The sequence below is a fragment of the Eucyclogobius newberryi genome, unplaced genomic scaffold, assembly GCF_026437365.1.
Source record: "Eucyclogobius newberryi isolate DKJ021-1_F unplaced genomic scaffold, fEucNew1.0.hap1 SCAF_7, whole genome shotgun sequence".
In the NCBI taxonomy this organism is placed as follows: Eukaryota; Metazoa; Chordata; class Actinopteri; order Gobiiformes; family Gobiidae; genus Eucyclogobius; species Eucyclogobius newberryi.
Window position 1 is genome coordinate 34593009 of NW_027316389.1, and position 21200 is coordinate 34614208.

Here is a 21200-nt window from a genome sequence, read left to right on the forward strand (position 1 = left end):
CAGGGTAACACGGGGTTCACCCAGTCAAGCTGGTCGCAGGGTTAGCACAGGGTTCACCCAGGCCAGCTCGTCGCAGGGTAACACAGGGTTCACCCAGGCAAGCTGGTCGCAGGGTAACACAGGGTTCACCCAGGCAAGCTGGTCGCAGGGTAACACAGGGTTCACCCAGGCAAGCTGGTCGGAGGGTTAGCACAGGGTTCACCCAGGCCAGCTCGTCGCAGGGTTAACACAGGGTTCACCCAGGCCACGTCGCAGGGTAACACAGGGTTCACCCAGGCCAGCTCGTCGCGGGGTTAACACAGGGTTCACCCAGGCCAGCTCGTCGCGGGGTTAACACAGGGTTCACCCAGGCCAGCTCGTCGCGGGGTTAACACAGGGTTCACCCAGGCCAGCTCGTCGCGGGGTTAACACAGGGTTCATCCAGGCCAGCTCGTCGCGGGGTTAACACAGGGTTCACCCAGGCCAGCTCGTCGCGGGGTTAACACAGGGTTCACCCAGGCCAGCTCGTCGCGGGGTTAACACAGGGTTCACCCAGGCCAGCTCGTCGCGGGGTTAACACAGGGTTCACCCAGGCCAGCTCGTCGCGGGGTTAACACAGGGTTCACCCAGGCCAGCTCGTCGCAGGATTAACACAGGGTTCACCCAGGCCAGCTCGTCGCGGGGTTAACACAGGGTTCACCCAGGCCAGCTCGTCGCAGGGGTAACACAGGGTTCACCCAGGCCAGCTCGTCGAAGGGTGAACACAGGGTTCACCCAGGCCAGCTCGTTGCAGGGTTAACACAGGGTTCACCCAGGCCAGCTCGTCGCAGGGTTAACACAGGGTTCACCCAGGCCAGCTTGTCGCGGGGTTAACACAGGGTTCACCCAGGCCAGCTCGTTGCAGGGTTAACACAGGGTTCACCCAGGCCAGCTCGTTGCGGGGTTAACACAGGGTTCACCCAGGCCAGCTCGTCGCAGGGTTAACACAGGGTTCACCCAGGCCAGCTCGTCGCAGGGTTAACACAACGTTCACCCAGGCCACGTCGCAGGGTTAACACAGGGTTCACCCAGGCCACGTCACAGGGTTAACTCAGGGTTCACCCAGGCAAACTCTTCGCAGGGTTAACACAGGGTTCACCCAGGCCAGCTCGTCGCAGGGTTAACACAGGGTTCACCCAGGCCACATCGCAGGGTAACACGGGGTTCACCCAGTCAAGCTGGTCGCAGGGTTAGCACAGGGTTCACCCAGGCCAGCTCGTCGCAGGGTAACACAGGGTTCACCCAGGCAAGCTGGTCGCAGGGTAACACAGGGTTCACCCAGGCAAGCTGGTCGCAGGGTAACACAGGGTTCACCCAGGCAAGCTGGTCGGAGGGTTAGCACAGGGTTCACCCAGGCCAGCTCGTCGCAGGGTTAACACAGGGTTCACCCAGGCCACGTCGCAGGGTAACACAGGGTTCACCCAGGCCAGCTCGTCGCAGGGTTAACACAGGGTTCACCCAGGCCAGCTCGTCGCGGGGTTAACACAGGGTTCACCCAGGCCAGCTCGTCGCGGGGTTAACACAGGGTTCACCCAGGCCAGCTCGTCGCGGGGTTAACACAGGGTTCACCCAGGCCAGCTCGTCGCGGGGTTAACACAGGTTCACCCAGGCCAGCTCGTCGCGGGGTTAACACAGGGTTCACCCAGGCCAGCTCGTCGCAGGATTAACACAGGGTTCACCCAGGCCAGCTCGTCGCGGGGTTAACACAGGGTTCACCCAGGCCAGCTCGTCGCAGGGTTAACACAGGGTTCACCCAGGCCAGCTCGTCGAAGGGTGAACACAGGGTTCACCCAGGCCAGCTCGTTGCAGGGTTAACACAGGGTTCACCCAGGCCAGCTCGTCGCAGGGTTAACACAGGGTTCACCCAGGCCAGCTTGTCGCGGGGTTAACACAGGGTTCACCCAGGCCAGCTCGTTGCAGGGTTAACACAGGGTTCACCCAGGCCAGCTCGTTGCGGGGTTAACACAGGGTTCACCCAGGCCAGCTCGTCGCAGGGTTAACACAGGGTTCACCCAGGCCAGCTCGTCGCAGGGTTAACACAACGTTCACCCAGGCCACGTCGCAGGGTTAACACAGGGTTCACCCAGGCCACGTCACAGGGTTAACACAGGGTTCACCCAGGCCAGCTCATCGCAGGGTTAACACAGGGTTACCCCAGGCAAGCTGGTCACAGGGTTAACGCAGGGTTCACCCAGGCAAACTCGTCGCAGGGTTAACACAGGGTTCACCCAGGCCACGTCGCAGGGTTAACACAGGGTTCACCCAGGCCAGCTCGTCGCAGGGTGAACACAGGGTTCACCCAGGCAAGCTGGTCACAGGGTTAACGCAGGGTTCACCCAGGCCAGCTCGTCGCGGGGTTAACACAGGGTTCACCCAGGCCATGTCGCAGGGTTAACACAGGGTTCACCCAGGCCACGTCGCAGGGTTAACAGAGGGTTCACCTAGGCCAGCTCGTCACAGGGTTAACACAGGGTTACCCCAGGCAAGCTGGTCACAGGGTTAACTCAGGGTTCACCCAGGCAAACTCTTCGCAGGGTTAACACAGGGTTCACCCAGGCCAGCTCGTCGCAGGGTTAACACAGGGTTCACCCAGGCCACATCGCAGGGTAACACGGGGTTCACCCAGGCAAGCTGGTCGCAGGGTTAGCACAGGGTTCACCCAGGCCAGCTCGTCGCAGGGTAACACAGGGTTCACCCAGGCAAGCTGGTCGCAGGGTAACACAGGGTTCACCCAGGCAAGCTGGTCGCAGGGTAACACAGGGTTCACCCAGGCAAGCTGGTCGGAGGGTTAGCACAGGGTTCACCCAGGCCAGCTCGTCGCAGGGTTAACACAGGGTTCACCCAGGCCACGTCGCAGGGTAACACAGGGTTCACCCAGGCCAGCTCGTCGCAGGGTTAACACAGGGTTCACCCAGGCCAGCTCGTCGCGGGGTTAACACAGGGTTCACCCAGGCCAGCTCGTCGCGGGGTTAACACAGGGTTCACCCAGGCCAGCTCGTCGCGGGGTTAACACAGGGTTCACCCAGGCCAGCTCGTCGCGGGGTTAACACAGGGTTCACCCAGGCCAGCTCGTCGCGGGGTTAACACAGGGTTCACCCAGGCCAGCTCGTCGCGGGGTTAACACAGGGTTCACCCAGGCCAGCTCGTCGCGGGGTTAACACAGGGTTCACCCAGGCCAGCTCGTCGCAGGATTAACACAGGGTTCACCCAGGCCAGCTCGTCGCGGGGTTAACACAGGGTTCACCCAGGCCAGCTCGTCGCAGGGTTAACACAGGGTTCACCCAGGCCAGCTCGTCGAAGGGTTAACACAGGGTTCACCCAGGCCAGCTCGTGGCGGGGTTAACACAGGGTTCACCCAGGCCAGCTCGTCGCAGGGTTAACACAGGGTTCACCCAGGCCAGCTCGTCGAAGGGTGAACACAGGGTTCACCCAGGCCAGCTCGTTGCAGGGTTAACACAGGGTTCACCCAGGCCAGCTCGTCGCAGGGTTAACACAGGGTTCACCCAGGCCAGCTTGTCGCGGGGTTAACACAGGGTTCACCCAGGCCAGCTCGTTGCAGGGTTAACACAGGGTTCACCCAGGCCAGCTCGTCGCAGGGTTAACACAACGTTCACCCAGGCCACGTCGCAGGGTTAACACAGGGTTCACCCAGGCCACGTCACAGGGTTAACACAGGGTTCACCCAGGCCAGCTCATCGCAGGGTTAACACAGGGTTCACCCAGGCAAACTCGTTGCAGGGTTAACACAGGGTTCACCCAGGCCACGTCGCAGGGTTAACACAGGGTTCACCCAGGCCAGCTCGTCGCAGGGTGAACACAGGGTTCACCCAGGCAAGCTGGTCACAGGGTTAACGCAGGGTTCACCCAGGCCAGCTCGTCGCGGGGTTAACACAGGGTTCACCCAGGCCATGTCGCAGGGTTAACACAGGGTTCACCCAGGCCACGTCGCAGGGTTAACAGAGGGTTCACCTAGGCCAGCTCGTCACAGGGTTAACACAGGGTTACCCCAGGCAAGCTGGTCACAGGGTTAACTCAGGGTTCACCCAGGCAAACTCTTCGCAGGGTTAACACAGGGTTCACCCAGGCCAGCTCGTCGCAGGGTTAACACAGGGTTCACCCAGGCCACATCGCAGGGTAACACGGGGTTCACCCAGGCAAGCTGGTCGCAGGGTTAGCACAGGGTTCACCCAGGCCAGCTCGTCGCAGGGTAACACAGGGTTCACCCAGGCAAGCTGGTCGCAGGGTAACACAGGGTTCACCCAGGCAAGCTGGTCGCAGGGTAACATAGGGTTCACCCAGGCAAGCTGGTCGGAGGGTTAGCACAGGGTTCACCCAGGCCAGCTCGTCGCAGGGTTAACACAGGGTTCACCCAGGCCACGTCGCAGGGTAACACAGGGTTCACCCAGGCCAGCTCGTCGCAGGGTTAACACAGGGTTCACCCAGGCCAGCTCGTCGGACGGTTAACACAGGGTTCACCCAAGTCACGTCGCAGGGTTAACACAGGGTTCACCCAGGCAAGCTGGTCGCAGGGTTAGCACAGGGTTCACCCAGGCCAGCTGGTCGCAGGGTTAACACAGGGTTCACCCAGGCCAGCTCGTCGCAGGGTTAACACAGGGTTCACCCAGGCCAGCTCGTCGCAGGGTTAACACAGGGTTCACCCAGGCCAGCTCGTCGCAGGGTTAACACAGGGTTCACCCAGGCCAGCTCGTCGCAGGGTTAACACAGGGTTCACCCAGGCCACATCGCAGGGTTAACACAGGGTTCACCCAGGCCAGCTCGTCGCAGGGTTAACACAGGGTTCACCCAGGCCACATCGCAGGGTTAACACAGGGTTCACCCAGGCCAGCTCGTCGCAGGGTTAACACAGGGTTCACCCAGGCCACGTCGCAGGGTTAACACAGGGTTCACCCAGGCCAGCTCGTCGCAGGGTTAACACAGGGTTCACCCAGGCCACGTCGCAGGGTTAACACAGGGTTCACCCAGGCCACGTCGCAGGGTTAACACAGGGTTCACCCAGGCCACATCGCAGGGTTAACACAGGGTTCACCCAGGCCAGCTCGTCGCAGGGTTAACACAGGGTTCACCCAGGCCACATCGCAGGGTTAACACAGGGTTCACCCAGGCCAGCTCGTCGCAGGGTTAACACAGGGTTCACCCAGGCCACGTCGCAGGGTTAACACAGGGTTCACCCAGGCCAGCTCGTCGCAGGGTTAACACAGGGTTCACCCAGGCCACGTCGCAGGGTTAACACAGGGTTCACCCAGGCCACGTCGCAGGGTTAACACAGGGTTCACCCAGGCCACGTCGCAGGGTTAACACAGGGTTCACCCAGGCCACGTCGCAGGGTTAACACAGGGTTCACCCAGGCCACGTCGCAGGGTTAACACAGGGTTCACCCAGGCCACGTCGCAGGGTTAACACAGGGTTCACCCAGGCCACGTCGCAGGGTTAACACAGGGTTCACCCAGGCCACGTCGCAGGGTTAACACAAAGACATGGACACACAGACATTCACTCTCATTTAGAGTTGCCAGTTTTATCCCAACACATGCATGTGGACGGTGGGAGGAAGCCGGAGAACCTGCTCTGCCACCGTGCACCTTTCTAAATCTATTAACCATTAAAGATCCATTAAAGATCCAACATTTTCATATTTATGTGATGTTTTTCAGTATTGATACTTTTTCAAATGAGTGTCTAGTTTTTCATCAATTAATATTGGCACCTTTTCCAATAATACACCGATAGAGATTTGTAAATGCTTTTAGTGCCAGGTCGAACGACTCATTGACCTAAAACACAGTTTTTCTAAAAAAAAAAAAAAAAAAAAAAAAAAAGTTAAAATATCACATAACATTTTAGGTTTAAGATTTCACTTCCTGTTTTCAATTGATGACATCACACTAGAACATTATCCAGCAAACAATGGGCAAAAACTCACTTCCTGTCATTTTCTACAGATTTCAATTTTATTACTACTCACTTGATGTAAAACTAAAATTTATTCGTACAATAGGTATAAATGCACCAAATAAAGTCAAAATTTGAAACCTGTCATGTGCACTTTAATACCTAAGTTTGCATTCATTCATAAACGTTTTTTACCAGAAGTTTACTTTAGTTTTGTCTTTATTTGTAGGGACACAGAGAAATTACACTCGTAAAAAACAAACATGTTCTGCACCAGGCTGTAGCTAAGCAGATCATTTCCATCTGCAGTCCCTGATTAAATAATGCAGTACAAACAAAACCCACTCAACAATAAGATCATTTCACCACATTCTGACCCAAATACACTCTCACACCGCCACACACCTCATTCAACAAGTATTTACATAAACACAAGGAGTACACATGTCCTACCAGTGGAGATTTTCACTATTAAAACAGTCCTTAAAATACATATCACGATAAGTCGCAAACTCAATCATGGGAGTTACATTTACATATTTACATAATACATACTCATTTCCGCTGCCTGTGTGTTGCATGTCATAAAGCGGTTCACATTTGGTTTATTATGCGGGGGAGAGAAGTGACGCAGTTATTCCACAGCTCTGTTTTCAACTATTTCACATTATTTTTAGACTGGTGCACCTCCATTGATGTTTTGCTCACTTTCAGTAACATGGTCAATAACTTTTGTGGCAGGTTCAGCTGTGGTTGTGATTACATTTTGGCTTTAAACCAATTAGACAACATCTTTAAGTAAATGCAAACGTACACAATGCTGTCTACAGGGTAAAGTGCCTTTCAGAAGTGCACTGATGTTGACTTCTCTAATTACTGACATATTAATTTATTTCCCTCTCTCCCCAGAGCCTTCCTCTACGATCATAAAAACAGGAAGTGCCAGTGGTTGTCATTTGACAGGAACTCTCCAGGAATCCAGGCCCTGCAGAACTTCAACTTTGACCTGTACCAGAAGAAAGGTGCATATCTCCTCCTCCCCATCTAACATTACAACTTCATAAGACAGAATTATAAATATTTAATGTTTAGATTTGTAGAGGAAGCAGTGAGGAAGGGCAAGGGCCAGTGTTGTGTTAGCTGTAGATTAAGTTCATTATCTGTCATTTGGAGCTTAGTGTAAACTCTGGAAAGTCCCCACAGCAGTTAGGAGCGCGTGACATTGGAGCATGGTGACATGAATGTGGGACGTAACCCCACCTGGAGATTTATGACATCTCTGCATACAGAGCTCTCTTTTAAAGTTGGAATAAACATGTCCATCAAATGACTGCTTTTGGATTCAATTTTTTTCAAGGCAAAAACTAAAATGCTAAAGAGACGTGTTCTGCATGTTCAATTAACTGTTTTGTGACTCGTCTCGTGAACAATTTGACCTTTGTAACTATATGGCCTAATGTTTAACAATGGCTGCATCGGATATGCTCCCGATCTCAGATCTCTTCTCTGATTAGTCCTACTGACTGAGCATGTGTGCTGATTGGTTGAACATCGGTGCCAAAACCAACCCTCCAGGGGGTTTGTCAGAGAGATAGAGACAAGACCAAACTCAGTTCCATCAGAGGTCCTCAAGGAGGAAGGATCTGGAGGAGAGAAAGGGCTCATCTCTGGCCTAGCGATGCTAAGCTAACCTTCAGACAAAGACACACAGGCCCATGAACACGCAGGCCCACAGGCCCATGAACACCTAGGCCCACAGGCCCATGAACACCTAGGCCCACAGACACACAGGCCCATGAACACCCAGGCCCACAGGCCCATGAACACCTAGGCCCACAGGCCCATGAACATGCAGGCCCACAGGCCCATGAACACCCAGGCCCACAGGCCCATGAACACCTAGGCCCACAGACACACAGGCCCATGAACACCCAGGCCCACAGGCCCATGAACACCTAGACCCACAGACACACAGGCCCATGAACACGCAGGCCCAGAGACACACAGGCCCATGAACACCCAGGCCCACAGGCCCATGAACACCTAGGCCCACAGACACACAGGCCCATGAACACCCAGGCCCACAGGCCCATGAACACCTAGGCCCACAGACACACAGGCCCATGAACACGCAGGCCCACAGACACACAGGCCCATGAACACCCAGGCCCACAGGCCCATGAACACGCAGGCCCACAGACACACAGGCCCATGAACACCCAGGCCCACAGGCCCATGAACACCTAGGCCCACAGACACACAGGCCCATGAACACGCAGGCCCACAGACACACAGGCCCATGAACACCCAGGCCCACAGGCCCATGAACACCTAGGCCCACAGACACACAGGCCCATGAACACCCAGGCCCACAGGCCCATGAACACCTAGGCCCACAGACACACAGGCCCATGAACATGCAGGCCCACAGGCCCATGAACACACAGACACACAGGCCCATGAACACGCAGGCCCACAGGCCCATGAACACGCAGGCCCACAGGCCCATGAACACGCAGTCACACAGGCCCATGAACACGCAGACACACAGACACACAGGCCCATGAACACGCAGGCCCACAGGCCCATGAACACCCAGGCCCACAGGCCCATGAACACGCAGGCCCACAGGCCCACAGGCCCATGAACACCCAGGCCCACAGGCCCATGAACACGCAGACACACAGACACACAGGCCCATGAACACGCAGGCCCACAGGCCCATGAACACACAAACACACAGGCCCATGAACACGCAGGCCCACAGGCCCATGAACACGCAGGCCCACAGGCCCATGAACACGCAGGCCCACAGGCCCATGAACACGCAGGCCCACAGGCCCATGAACACGCAGGCCCACAGGCCCATGAACACCTAGGCCCACAGACACACAGGCCCATGAACACGCAGGCCCACAGACACACAGGCCCATGAACACCCAGGCCCACAGGCCCATGAACACCTAGGCCCACAGACACACAGGCCCATGAACACCCAGGCCCACAGGCCCATGAACACCTAGGCCCACAGACACACAGGCCCATGAACACGCAGGCCCACAGGCCCATGAACACACAGACACACAGGCCCATGAACACGCAGGCCCACAGGCCCATGAACACGCAGGCCCACAGGCCCATGAACACGCAGGCCCACAGGCCCATGAACACGCAGTCACACAGGCCCATGAACACGCAGACACACAGACACACAGGCCCATGAACACGCAGGCCCACAGGCCCATGAACACCCAGGCCCACAGGCCCATGAACACGCAGGCCCACAGGCCCACAGGCCCATGAACACCCAGGCCCACAGGCCCATGAACACGCAGACACACAGACACACAGGCCCATGAACACGCAGGCCCACAGGCCCATGAACACACAAACACACAGGCCCATGAACACGCAGGCCCACAGGCCCATGAACACGCAGGCCCACAGGCCCATGAACACGCAGGCCCACAGGCCCATGAACACGCAGGCCCACAGGCCCATGAACACGCAGGCCCACAGGCCCATGAACACGCAGGCCCACAGGCCCATGAACACGCAGGCCCACAGGCCCATGAACACGCAGGCCCACAGGCCCATGAACACGCAGGCCCACAGGCCCATGAACACGCAGGCCCACAGGCCCATGAACACGCAGGCCCACAGGCCCATGAACACGCAGGCCCACAGGCCCACGGACACACACGCCCAGACGCCCAGCTTCAGCTTCTGCTTCTAATCGTATGAACGCACTATTTCACAGTTTGGCTGATAAGATCATCAACTCTTACACACAACTAGATAGATATTGAACAATCATATCTAGTGTATCTGTTATTGACTTATTTGCATATTCCATATTCATATTTTCTGTTGATTTATTTGGTCAATATATCTTCATAAACCACATTTTGTAAAGTGTTGATTAATTTCCAGATTTACAAGCAAATTCATTTGAACAAATTCATTAATTTAGATATTGGATTAGGCTGAGCAAAATAATCTGTCTGTTTGCTGTAACCTGACCGACCCGGTTAGGAAACTAGTTGAATGAAAAAAAATATCAGCATTTTGTTGAAAAAATGTCAAAATCATTTATTTTTCAATTATTTCGCCGACTCACCGACCGGTCTTTCCTAAATCGCACTGTCGAATATGTTTATCACGCTGGTAAACATAACTTACATTCTAAAGGACTGATAACACACTGCGCAACGCAGGTGCGTCATCATAGTCGGTCTTCCGTATGCTTCTGTAATAAAACAGAATGCGCAAAAGGGAAACTATATTGCCTTTGACAAACTGATTTGTCTCTGTCGGCGCCACTGAACTCGCCATAGTACATGTCACTCTCTATCATGGTGTGACTTGATTTCAATTTGAGTTACGCAATGCATTCTGGGATTGAAACACGCCCAGCAGCGTCATCACAACGAACATGGCGGGAACATGGCGGGGCCCGTGTCCCCCGCATGTTCCCCCCGCTCGCCTTCGCTACCAAAATAAAGGATAACGACATACAAAAGGTTGATTGAAATGTCTTAAAATCGTGAGATTTTTTTTTTTTGCCTTCAAAGTAAAAAAAATAAGAATTTGCCTACCGTCAAACATGAATAACACTACAGTACTTGTACTAGACAGTACTTGTACTAGTGAATATCCCTACACAATGTTCCCCAGAACTATTAGATATGTCATTTACAAAAAAATATGACTCATTTGCTGGTAAAAGAGAAAAGAAAAATGTATACAGTACATATTGCAGGTTTCTGTCATTTATTTAGTATCAGTTTGTGTGGACAAGTTTAAAATGACAGGAAGACAAGCAGAAGATAGTTAAGTTTGGCACAATTTGCATGGAAGAAACACATTCAACCCTTAAACATTAAAGGTGGTATGGACGATTTTTTCAGCAAATTTTTTATCACATTTCCTTGTGGCGTGGATAAATCATTTGTCCTGCCACGTATCAATCATAAAACGCACCTACCGCTCACCTGCAGCCGCGTGCGGTTCGTCCTCACGTTTCCGCGTGCCTAAGCGCATGGATCTATCATAATATAGTTCCCTCAGTGTACGGGGCAAAATGAAGACGGAGAAAGACAGTTTGAGCTGACGCAGAAGTGGACAGAAATCTACGGGAGACGAGAGATGCGATGCGCTCAGTTGCGCTAATAAACAAACACACGTGTGTTGTATCAGTCCGCACGGGGGAGTGCGCATGCGCACTTCCGCCTGCGTTCTCAAATCGCCGAAAAATCGTCCATACCGCCTTTAATTCAACAAAATAAAGATGTTCACATACCTTTTTATTTGTCAAATAAAATAAGAGTTTTGGTCAGTTATGGAATCCCTAGTGTGATGTCATGGTTTATCCATCTGGAAGTAAACATGTGATTATGTTAACTGGGTTTTAGCAAAATTAGTTGTCCTGCATTGTATTTATTATTTATTTTTATATTTTCATAGTTCGTATTTTTTTAATGCATTTTTAATGAATATATTTTTTATCTTTAAATTCAGATTTAAGTGGGACAGTCTGCATTAATACACCCCATAACTTTTTTTTAAATGTACCTGAATCGGCCAAAACGCTGTGATTGTAAAAAAAACACAAGGTCCATGTAAAACGTCACATGCACTTTAAGCATGACATATTGTGCCTTTGTGTAAAGTTAAGCTTGTTTTAGTGGAGGAGCTGAGTTATAGTGCATCATTAGCATCCATGGCTGAATTTGACCTAAAAAAAAACACAAGTCATTTTGATATTATACACACTTTGCTAGTATAAATGCAGTGTGTTTTAAAAATAAAACTTAACGCAAAATCACAGCATTTTTGCTAATTAAATGAAAACAAAATGCTACTACTACTACTACTACTACTACTACTACTACTACTACTACTACTACTACTACTACTGCTGCTGCTGCTGCTGCTGCTGCTGCTGCTGCTGCTGCTGCTACTACTACTACTACTACTACTACTGCTGCTGCTGCTGCTGCTGCTGCTGCTGCTGCTGCTGCTGCTACTACTACTACTACTACTACTACTACTACTACTACTACTACTACTACTACTACTACTACTATTACTACTACTATTACTACTACTATTACTATTACTATTACTACTACTATTACTATTACTATTACTACTACTATTACTATTACTACTACTATTACTACTACTATTACTATTACTACTACTACTACTATTACTACTACTATTACTACTACAAAGGAGGATGTAACCTGGACTTTTCAAACCCAAGTACTCCACAGTCTAAAGCCAACTGGCTGTTCGACCAATTTGTTTCAAAGTTGTGCTCTTAATTTGAAAAACAGGCCCAGGTGACATTCTCCAAACATCTCCTTCTGTCTGCTTTCCTCATTAAACATGTGCACATCACGGCTGCAGGATGAATCGCAAACATTTCAAGATGCACGTTTGCACGGTCCAAGATGAGCAAATACTAAAGTCTGCAGTTGTTAATGCGATGTCCTCTGCAAACTCAATGTCCCCGTGTGTCTACAAACATGTTTTAAAATGCACAATAACAGGTTTTATACTTATCAGATAATATTGAACACTATTGAACATGTTGTTATGAAAGTATTTTGTCTATGATAAGACAAGACAGAAGTAATGTGAAGCTGAAAACTGAGCTGATTAAAAAGAAAAACAACATTAATCTTCCTGAGCGTGCTTGAGGGCCTTTTATTTTGTTCCTTAAACTTTTAAATGTATAAAGTTATGCAGTGTTCCCATAGGTTTATACTGAGACTGTGGCACAGGCATTTTATTTACAAATGCAACTTTTGAATGTTGATTGTTGCTTCTGCTGATCAAAAAAGTAATGATTATAAATTAAATATTACGTCACAATAATTGCCATATTATTAATTCATTGTTCAAGAAATTATAGCGAGACCGATAATTGTTTATACCTTTTCTTTGCATTAATGGGAAACGTTTCCTTGATTTCATGTAGTGTATTAAAATATGAGCAGCAGAAGGAAGAATAATGAATCTAACTCAGTTTTGATACTAACTGCTTATTTGTTTCTCTCTGCTATTTACAAAATCATTTCCCTTGCGTGTTAATGACGTATTCTGATTCTTCTTCATGTTATTGCAACTAATTGTGTCTGTGGCGTAAAGTAGTCTCAATATTAGCGTATATATCGTTGATATACACTGTAATAATACATAATATGGGGGGCCACATGAAACACAGAGTAATGTGAAAGGTTGCTTTTTATCTGCGAGCGTTTGTACTATTCTTTTTTTTTTTTTTTCTCCAATTGTACTAAAACAACATTTTGTTTTTTTCTAATATAATATATAATATAAGATATTATCTTACATATCTACACGTTTAAAAAAAGGACCATTGTGAACTGAATCATGATAACAATTAATTGTCTCCTCCTTATCTCCAGATTACGTGCGAGAGTGCATTGTGGGCACTGGGCAGAGTTACCGCGGGCGCCGATCGTTGACTATGGACGGGGTCATGTGCCAAGCCTGGTCCTCCCCGGTCCCACACGAGCATAAGTAAGTCCCACACGAGCATGAGCACAAGTAAGTTCGACACGAGCACAAGTAAGTCCCACACGAGCGTGAACACAAGTAAGTTCCACACGAGCACAAGTAAGTCCCACACGAGCGTGAACACAAGTAAGTTCCACACGAGCATAAGTAAGTCCCACACGAGCGTGAACACAAGTAAGTTCCACACGAGCATAAGTATGTCCCACACGAGCGTGAACACAAGTAAGTTCCACACGAGCATAAGTATGTCCCACACGAGCGTGAACACAAGTAAGTTCCACACGAGCACAAGTAAGTCCCACACGAGCGTGAACACAAGTAAGTCCCACACGAGCATGAGCACAAGTAAGTCCCACACAAGCGTGAACACAAGTAAGTTCCACACGAGCATAAGTATGTCCCACACGAGCGTGAACACAAGTAAGTTCCACACGAGCACAAGTAAGTTCCACACGAGCACAAGTAAGTCCCACACGAGCGTGAACACAAGTAAGTCCCACACGAGCATGAGCACAAATAAGTCCCACACAAGCGTGAACACAAGTATGTCCCACACGAGCATGAGCACAAGTAAGTTCCACACAAGCGTGAACACAAGTAAGTTCCACACGAGCATAAGTAAGTCCCACACGAGCATGAGCACAAGTAAGTTCCACACGAGCATGAGCACAAGTAAGTCCCACACAAGCATGAGCACAAGTAAGTCCCACACAAGCATGAGCACAAGTAAGTCCCACACAAGCGTGAGCACAAGTAAGTCCCACACAAGCATGAGCACAAGTATGTCCCACACGAGCATGAGCACAAGTAAGTCCCACACAAGCGTGAACACAAGTAAGTTCCACACGAGTATAAGTAAGTCCCACACGAGCGTGAACACAAGTATGTCCCACACGAGCATGAGCACAAGTAAGTTCCACACAAGCGTGAACACAAGTAAGTTCCACACCAGCATGAGCACAAATAAGTCCCACACAAGCGTGAACACAAGTATGTCCCACACGAGCATGAGCACAAGTAAGTCCCACACAAGCGTGAACACAAGTAAGTTCCACACGAGCATAAGTAAGTCCCACACGAGCATGAGCACAAGTAAGTTCCACACAAGCGTGAACCCAAGTAAGTCCCACACGAGCATGAGCACAAGTAAGTCCCACACGAGCATGAGCACAAGTAAGTTCCACACGAGCATGAGCACAAGTAAGTCCCACACAAGCATGAGCACAAGTAAGTCCCACACAAGCATGAGCACAAGTAAGTCCCACACAAGCATGAGCACAAGTAAGTCCCACACAAGCGTGAACACAAGTATGTCCCACACGAGCATGAGCACAAGTAAGTCCCACACAAGCGTGAACACAAGTAAGTTCCACACGAGCATAAGTAAGTCCCACACGAGCATGAGCACAAGTAAGTTCCACACAAGCGTGAACCCAAGTAAGTCCCACACGAGCATGAGCACAAGTAAGTCCCACACGAGCATGAGCACAAGTAAGTTCCACACGAGCATGAGCACAAGTAAGTCCCACACAAGCATGAGCACAAGTAAGTCCCACAAAAGCATGAGCACAAGTAAGTCCCACACAAGCATGAGCACAAGTAAGTCCCACACAAGCAAGAGCACAAGTAAGTCCCACACGAGCATAAGTAAGTCTCACACAAGTATGAGCACAAGTAAGTCTCACATGAGCATGAACACAAGTATGTCCCACACAAGCATGAGCACAAGTAAGTCCCAAACAAGTATGAGTAAGTCCCACACAAGCATGATTAAATCCCACACAAGCATGAGCACAAGTAAGTCCCACACAAGCATGAGTAAGTCCGAATCCTATTTCAGACCAAAGGAGCTGCACACACACATCCTCCAGCTCCTTCGAGAGGACATATTCCCTCCAGCGTGTCCTGGGTCTTCCTCAAGGGCCTCTTCCTGGTGGGACATGCTTCTTCTGGAGGCTCCTGAACAAATGCTTGAGCCATCTCAGCAGGCTCCTCTTGGCATAGAGGAGCAGCGGCTCTACTCCAAGCTCTTCCCTTGTGACTCCCTAGTTTAGAAATATCTTTTAATTAGTAATTAATAAATTTTTAAAAATAAATAAACCCAATCGTTAGAGTGCAACATACACTGTAGATGCCAGCTAATTGTCCCCCAATGGGTGCTCTAAAGGCTTTATCGAGCCGTGTGAGGTCCTTGTAAAAGTGGTTGCCGGCCCCTTGTGTTCACCCCAATGTGTGCAATGAGTAATTAACTCAGGTCTTAGTTTAGTTTAAAAATAATGAATGACCATACCCTTTGCAACTCTTTTCAGTTACAATACACAACTTTGGTCATTTGATATGGACTGTTTGAGTCCCGAGGGTTGCATACTCGCTTATTCTTGTGTAATTGGACAGTAGCCTCGGGCCGTGGTGTTAGCATGTTATCTCATGATTTATTAGTGCTTGATTGGGCTCCTGTGAACGTTCACTCATCTACACTTACCTCACTGTTCGAACGGTTCACCGCCACACATCATTTCCTGTGGCCCTTTGTCCTGTTTATCTAGGTGTGCGCACATCTGTGGACTTCATTCACCTACTATATCATATTCAGTTCGATTTGGATCAGTTTGGTGTCAGGAAAAGTGAAAGATTTGAGGATAAAAGTGTGTGTGCAGGGTCGCAGCGAAGGCTTTGTGAGTGATCCCTAAAGCCTGATTGGAGGAGAAGTACGGAAGTAAGGGTCAAATCACTCGCATCAAGCAAAGAAAGTATCTAAGGAGAAGCAGAAACTAATGAGCTGGAGCAGGCTTTGTGCAGTGGTCACTCTCTCCCGTCAACATAACAAGACCTTGGCAGTGGTGTGTGGTCAAGGCAAGCAGTGACTGACCAATAAGACCTACAATTACAATGCGTCACAATTGTATTAAATTGCTCTAAAATATGTAATTTGCGTAACGACTTGGTCGGTGTGTCCATCCAGAAGCCCTTCGTGCAGGAAGATCTTTTGCATTTACATTGTTTTTTGTTTGTTTTTTCCACTTTTGTGTGCAAATTTGACTCTTTAAATATTGATGAACACTCCAAGTCTCCTTTCCCATCCATAAACCCTGAATGAAATGAATCTTGTGACATTGCAGAAGCTTATTGGAACAAATCCACAGCAAATGTGAGCTGTAATCAAAGCTGGAGACTTATTTTTTAGATAGACAGCGCATAAAATGAGCATAACTTCATGTCTTATCTTTCAATGCAGTCATCTCCTAATTTTGTCCACTGCAGGAGAATAACAGCACACTGGGATGTGTTCAGTCGCTGCTAATTGAAAGCATGCGTTGTTGTTCTTTATTGCTGTTCCTGGAGTCTTGGGAAAGCTGGCACACTCTCCCAAACCAAAGACGACAGAAAGGTCAAAGCTCTGTTTATTTACTCGCTCAGTGTTTGTTAGTGAACCGCAGGCTAAATGTCCCCGGCAGGAGTCACAAGTCAAAGTGAAAGAAGATTCCAAAAGGCTTAGGGGGACGACTGGTGCGTTGGCGTCCAATGCAGTGGTGGAGTTTGTCGGGGCAAGTGGTTGACAGTTGTGGGGATGGATGGAGAGATTTTGAAGTGATTTGTGTTGTTTTTTTATGCTGTTGCCCCATTTTTATATCTTGACTAGGGATTGGCCTAAAATATCTGATGTCTACAGCTCGAGATAAAAAAAGAGTTTTGGCCAAATATCCATAGCATTAGCAAAAACACACAATTAAAGAACCAGATAATATGAAGGATTACTTGTCGTAAATCTGACTATTATGTCATACATCTTAACTTCCAAGTCCATGCATCTCTTATATAACTCTATAGTAATAGTAATAGTATAGTATAGTATAGTATAGTATAGTATATAATATATAATAATATATATATATATAATAGTATATAACCTTAGAACCAATTATTACTCCACAAAAACATAGATGAACAACTAGGCAGATGACAAAATGTTAACGTACAAAGAAACATAGTGTTCCAAACTGCATACAAAAATGCAACATTTTTGCTAAACCTAATGTTTAAACATAATACTGTGAAGTTGTGTTTTCCATGGTGCGTATGTCAGTTATGATGAAATAACCACCAAACTCTTGCTTTATGCCATGGTATAGTTAACCCCTCTTTCCTTTGCATACCACCTTATTACATACTAATTTCATTCTTTATTTATCCTGAGTTCTATATGATCCTTTTATTTTTTATTTATTGTAAAAAAAAATGTATGTATTTTTTTTAATTAATATTATTATTTATATATATGGATATTTTTGTCCTTCTTTCTCTCTTTCTTTGCATATGCCAGTTTGTTTTATGTATGTTTTTGTTGTTTTATGTTTAAAAATATATAACAATAAAACATACTGTAAAACTCGTCTATCTAAGGAATTAAAGTGTCCAAATTCTCATAACTACTCATACTCAACAATAAGCAAATACAAAGGTACCTCATGACTTTTTGGATTCTGATAAGTTGTGAAAATGATACACTTCGTCTGAACATATGTCGTCCTCCAAAAGTGAAGTTATGACTCATTAGATGAAACGTTACACAGTCACTATTTTTGCAGCGACTTTATTTGAACATTTCTTTCATCCACATCTTTTACCCTCAATGTCAGTTAATTACCACGGCTCTAAAGCGTGTCAAATAAGTTCTCTGCTCAGTGTTTGAAAAATGCTGAGAGAAATGAAGTAACATGTCCTTGGATGTGGGTTAGAAAATTGAGTTCTGCACTGCGTGTATTTGCATTATAACTTCTCTTTTCACTACATATATATTTAAATGTTTTTATTTTTCAGATTTAAGGACACATAAAAAACAGTGAAGGGAAAACAAGACCAAACAGAGATCAGAGGTGAATAAAAGGACATACCATACAAACCGTAAAAAGTGAAAGAAGAAAGGATTATGGCATAGGAAAAACAGAGAAAAAGTCCCATTATGCCCAAAGTCTGTCAAATGTTTTCCAATATAATCATAGTCCAGTCCTTGGTCTTCGTGCATTTTGTGTCATCCATTTTTTAGTAAGAGCCTTTTTCGCTGCAGCCAGAAGGATGCTTTAGAGATGCTGCCGGTTGTGTCCATGGGAGGAGTGCTGAGGTCCAAAAACATAGTCCTGAGGCCCAAAAACATAGTCCTGAGGCCCAAAAACATAGTCCTGAGGCCCAAAAACATAGTCCTGAAATCCAGTGGATGGTGATGTCATAAATTGTCTGTAAGGCTTTGTTATTCTCAGTCCAAAACTTGTGAACAACAGGACAATGCCTAATCACATGACAGTGGTTTGCCTTCTGCTGCCACATCCTCTTCAACAGTCTGCATTTCCCTGTGAGTAATGGGCACTTTGACATGGGCTCAGAAAGAAACCAGACACACTTTTCCAACATAATTCCCTCCAAACATGTCATCCTACGGTTCACCAGTGAGATGTACATATACTTTCCCACTCTTCAACAGCCACAACAAAGTGACCCTCACTTTGTGTCTGACCAATTGTTTGTACATTTGTATAATTTAAATACTAATCCCCTTGAAAGTTCAAATGTATAAGCTTTAATAAGTATTTCAGTCAAAAGGATATAATGTTCATACGGTATTTCTTTTGTATTTCTTGATAAGAAAATAATAATAAATATAGCCGCAAGCGGCAATGATCGGCCCTCGCTACGCCGCCGCCACGCCGCAAGAGGAGGGGGCGCTAACGCGCCCCAATTGTCCTTTTATTACGCCTACTGCTGAATCTGTGACGCTGTCACATCTTCTCCCCTTTGTTTTACCATCAAAAAGCAATTTTATTTTGAATTCTTGGCAAAATGTGCGGCTTTGCCGCACAGACACCGTGACTCTTTGAATAAAAATGTGGATAACTTTTGATGGTCCACCCCTGAAGATGAGTCTCACCAAATTTCAGGTTAATATGTCTAACGCCCTAAGAGGAGTTTGTGAAAGTCTAAAGTGTAAACATGTTCTGGCGATTTCCCCATTGGAATAACATGAAAGGTTTCGGTCATCGTTACGGCAAAGCCATAACAATTATGACATGGGTCTCATTGACTTTTCTGATGGGGATGCCAAAATTGAGTTGTGTGTCAAATTTCATATAATTTCGCAAAACTAAATATTTAACCTCCATATAAAATCTGTAGGGGGCGCTGTGGCTCCAAATTAATTTATTTCACTTCAAGTAGGTTTAGGGCAAAGAGTTTAACAACTGATTCTAATTTGACGCAATTCGGACTTTATCTGCGCAAACGGCAGAAATGTTAAATTTGGGAGATTTCTGAAATTCTTGCTACAGTTTGCGGCTTTGCCGCACAGAGACCGTGAGAGGTATCAATGTAATTTGGATAACTTTTGATGTCCCACTCCTCAGTAGCATTTTCACCAAATTTCAGCTTTTTAGGGCCAACGCCCTGGGAGGAGTTCGTAAAAGTACGACGTTTGGAAAAACTCCGAAGTCATGTTTAGCCATTTTTGAAGCAATATGGCCGACATTTGGTTGGGCGGACGGCGTTGCCGTAATAATATTTTTTACTTCTCTTGTCACCATCTACCTCTGCGCCAAATTTCATGATTCTACGATCAGATTTTTTTTGGGTCATTTCCCATCTCTCAATGCATTTTTGGTACATTTGGGGGCGCTGACGCGCCAATTTTTTTTATTTTAGAAAAGGGAAATAGCCAGAATGTAGAGAGGCACGATTTTTAGAGGTGTGCAAATTTTTGTGACTTTTCGTCAATGTTCACTGGGTGAAAAATAGGGGGGTTGGTCCCGAGAAGAAGAAGAAGAAGAAGAAGAAGAAGAAAGAATTAAAGCCGCAAGCGGCATCCAACGGCCCTCGCGGGCCGCCGGCCTTCCGACTCTGCTTTCTGCATTTTACAGAGTTGGCGCTAACGTAATTGTCTAAGAACTAAGACAGCGACACATTGGACATGTACAATGCTGTGCTTAACCAGTGCAAATGAAGACAAATATCGGTCAAATGTGCAGCTCCAGCGCACAGAGACCGTGACACTTGGAATAAAAATATGGATAACTTTTGATGCCCCGCTTGTGTAGATGATTCTCCCCAAATATGAACTTGATCGGATAATCGCCCTAGGAGGAGTTTGTTAAAGTGTGAAGTGTAAAAATGTGGTCATTTTAGAGATTTTGCGGTTTCCCCATAGGGATAACATGGGATGTTTCTGTCATCGCTACGGCTACGCTTTACCAAATATGACTTTGGCTCCCATACTTTTATTTTGGGAATGGCAAATGAGAATTGTGTGCAAAATGTCATGTCATTTGGAAAAACTCTTGTTTATAGGCCACTCTGAAGGCCAAATAGTCCAAATTCTGCGAAAAGTTTGCGGCTCAGCTGCACAGAGACCGTAAATGTTATCCATAAAATTTGAATAACTTTTGATGCCCCACTTGTCTAGAGGAGGTACACCAATTTTGAGATCGGTGGGCCAAACGCACTAGGAGGAGTTTGTTAAAGTGTGAAGCGTAAATGTGAACATTTCAAGGATTTGGCGTTTTTCCCATTTGTGACAGTATATTTGCAGCTCCACGGCACAGAGACCGTAGCACTTAAAATCAAAATATGGATAACTTTTGATGCCCCGTTTGTGTAGATGATTTTCCCCAAATATGAGCTTGATCGGGCAATCGCCCTGGGAGGAGTTCGTTAAAGTGTGAAGCGTAAAAATGTGG

General features: G+C 47.7%; 1 protein-coding gene across 1 annotated transcript in view; it reads left to right on the forward strand.

Moving 5' to 3' along the window:
* hgfb (hepatocyte growth factor b) overlaps positions 1-21200 on the forward strand; it is an 89058-nt gene that overhangs the window by 18545 nt on the left and 49313 nt on the right. The window contains exons 3-4 of the mRNA XM_072435695.1: positions 6838-6950; positions 13371-13485. Coding sequence (XP_072291796.1) covers positions 6838-6950; positions 13371-13485 — 228 coding nt within the window. The remainder of the gene's footprint in view (positions 1-6837; positions 6951-13370; positions 13486-21200) is intronic.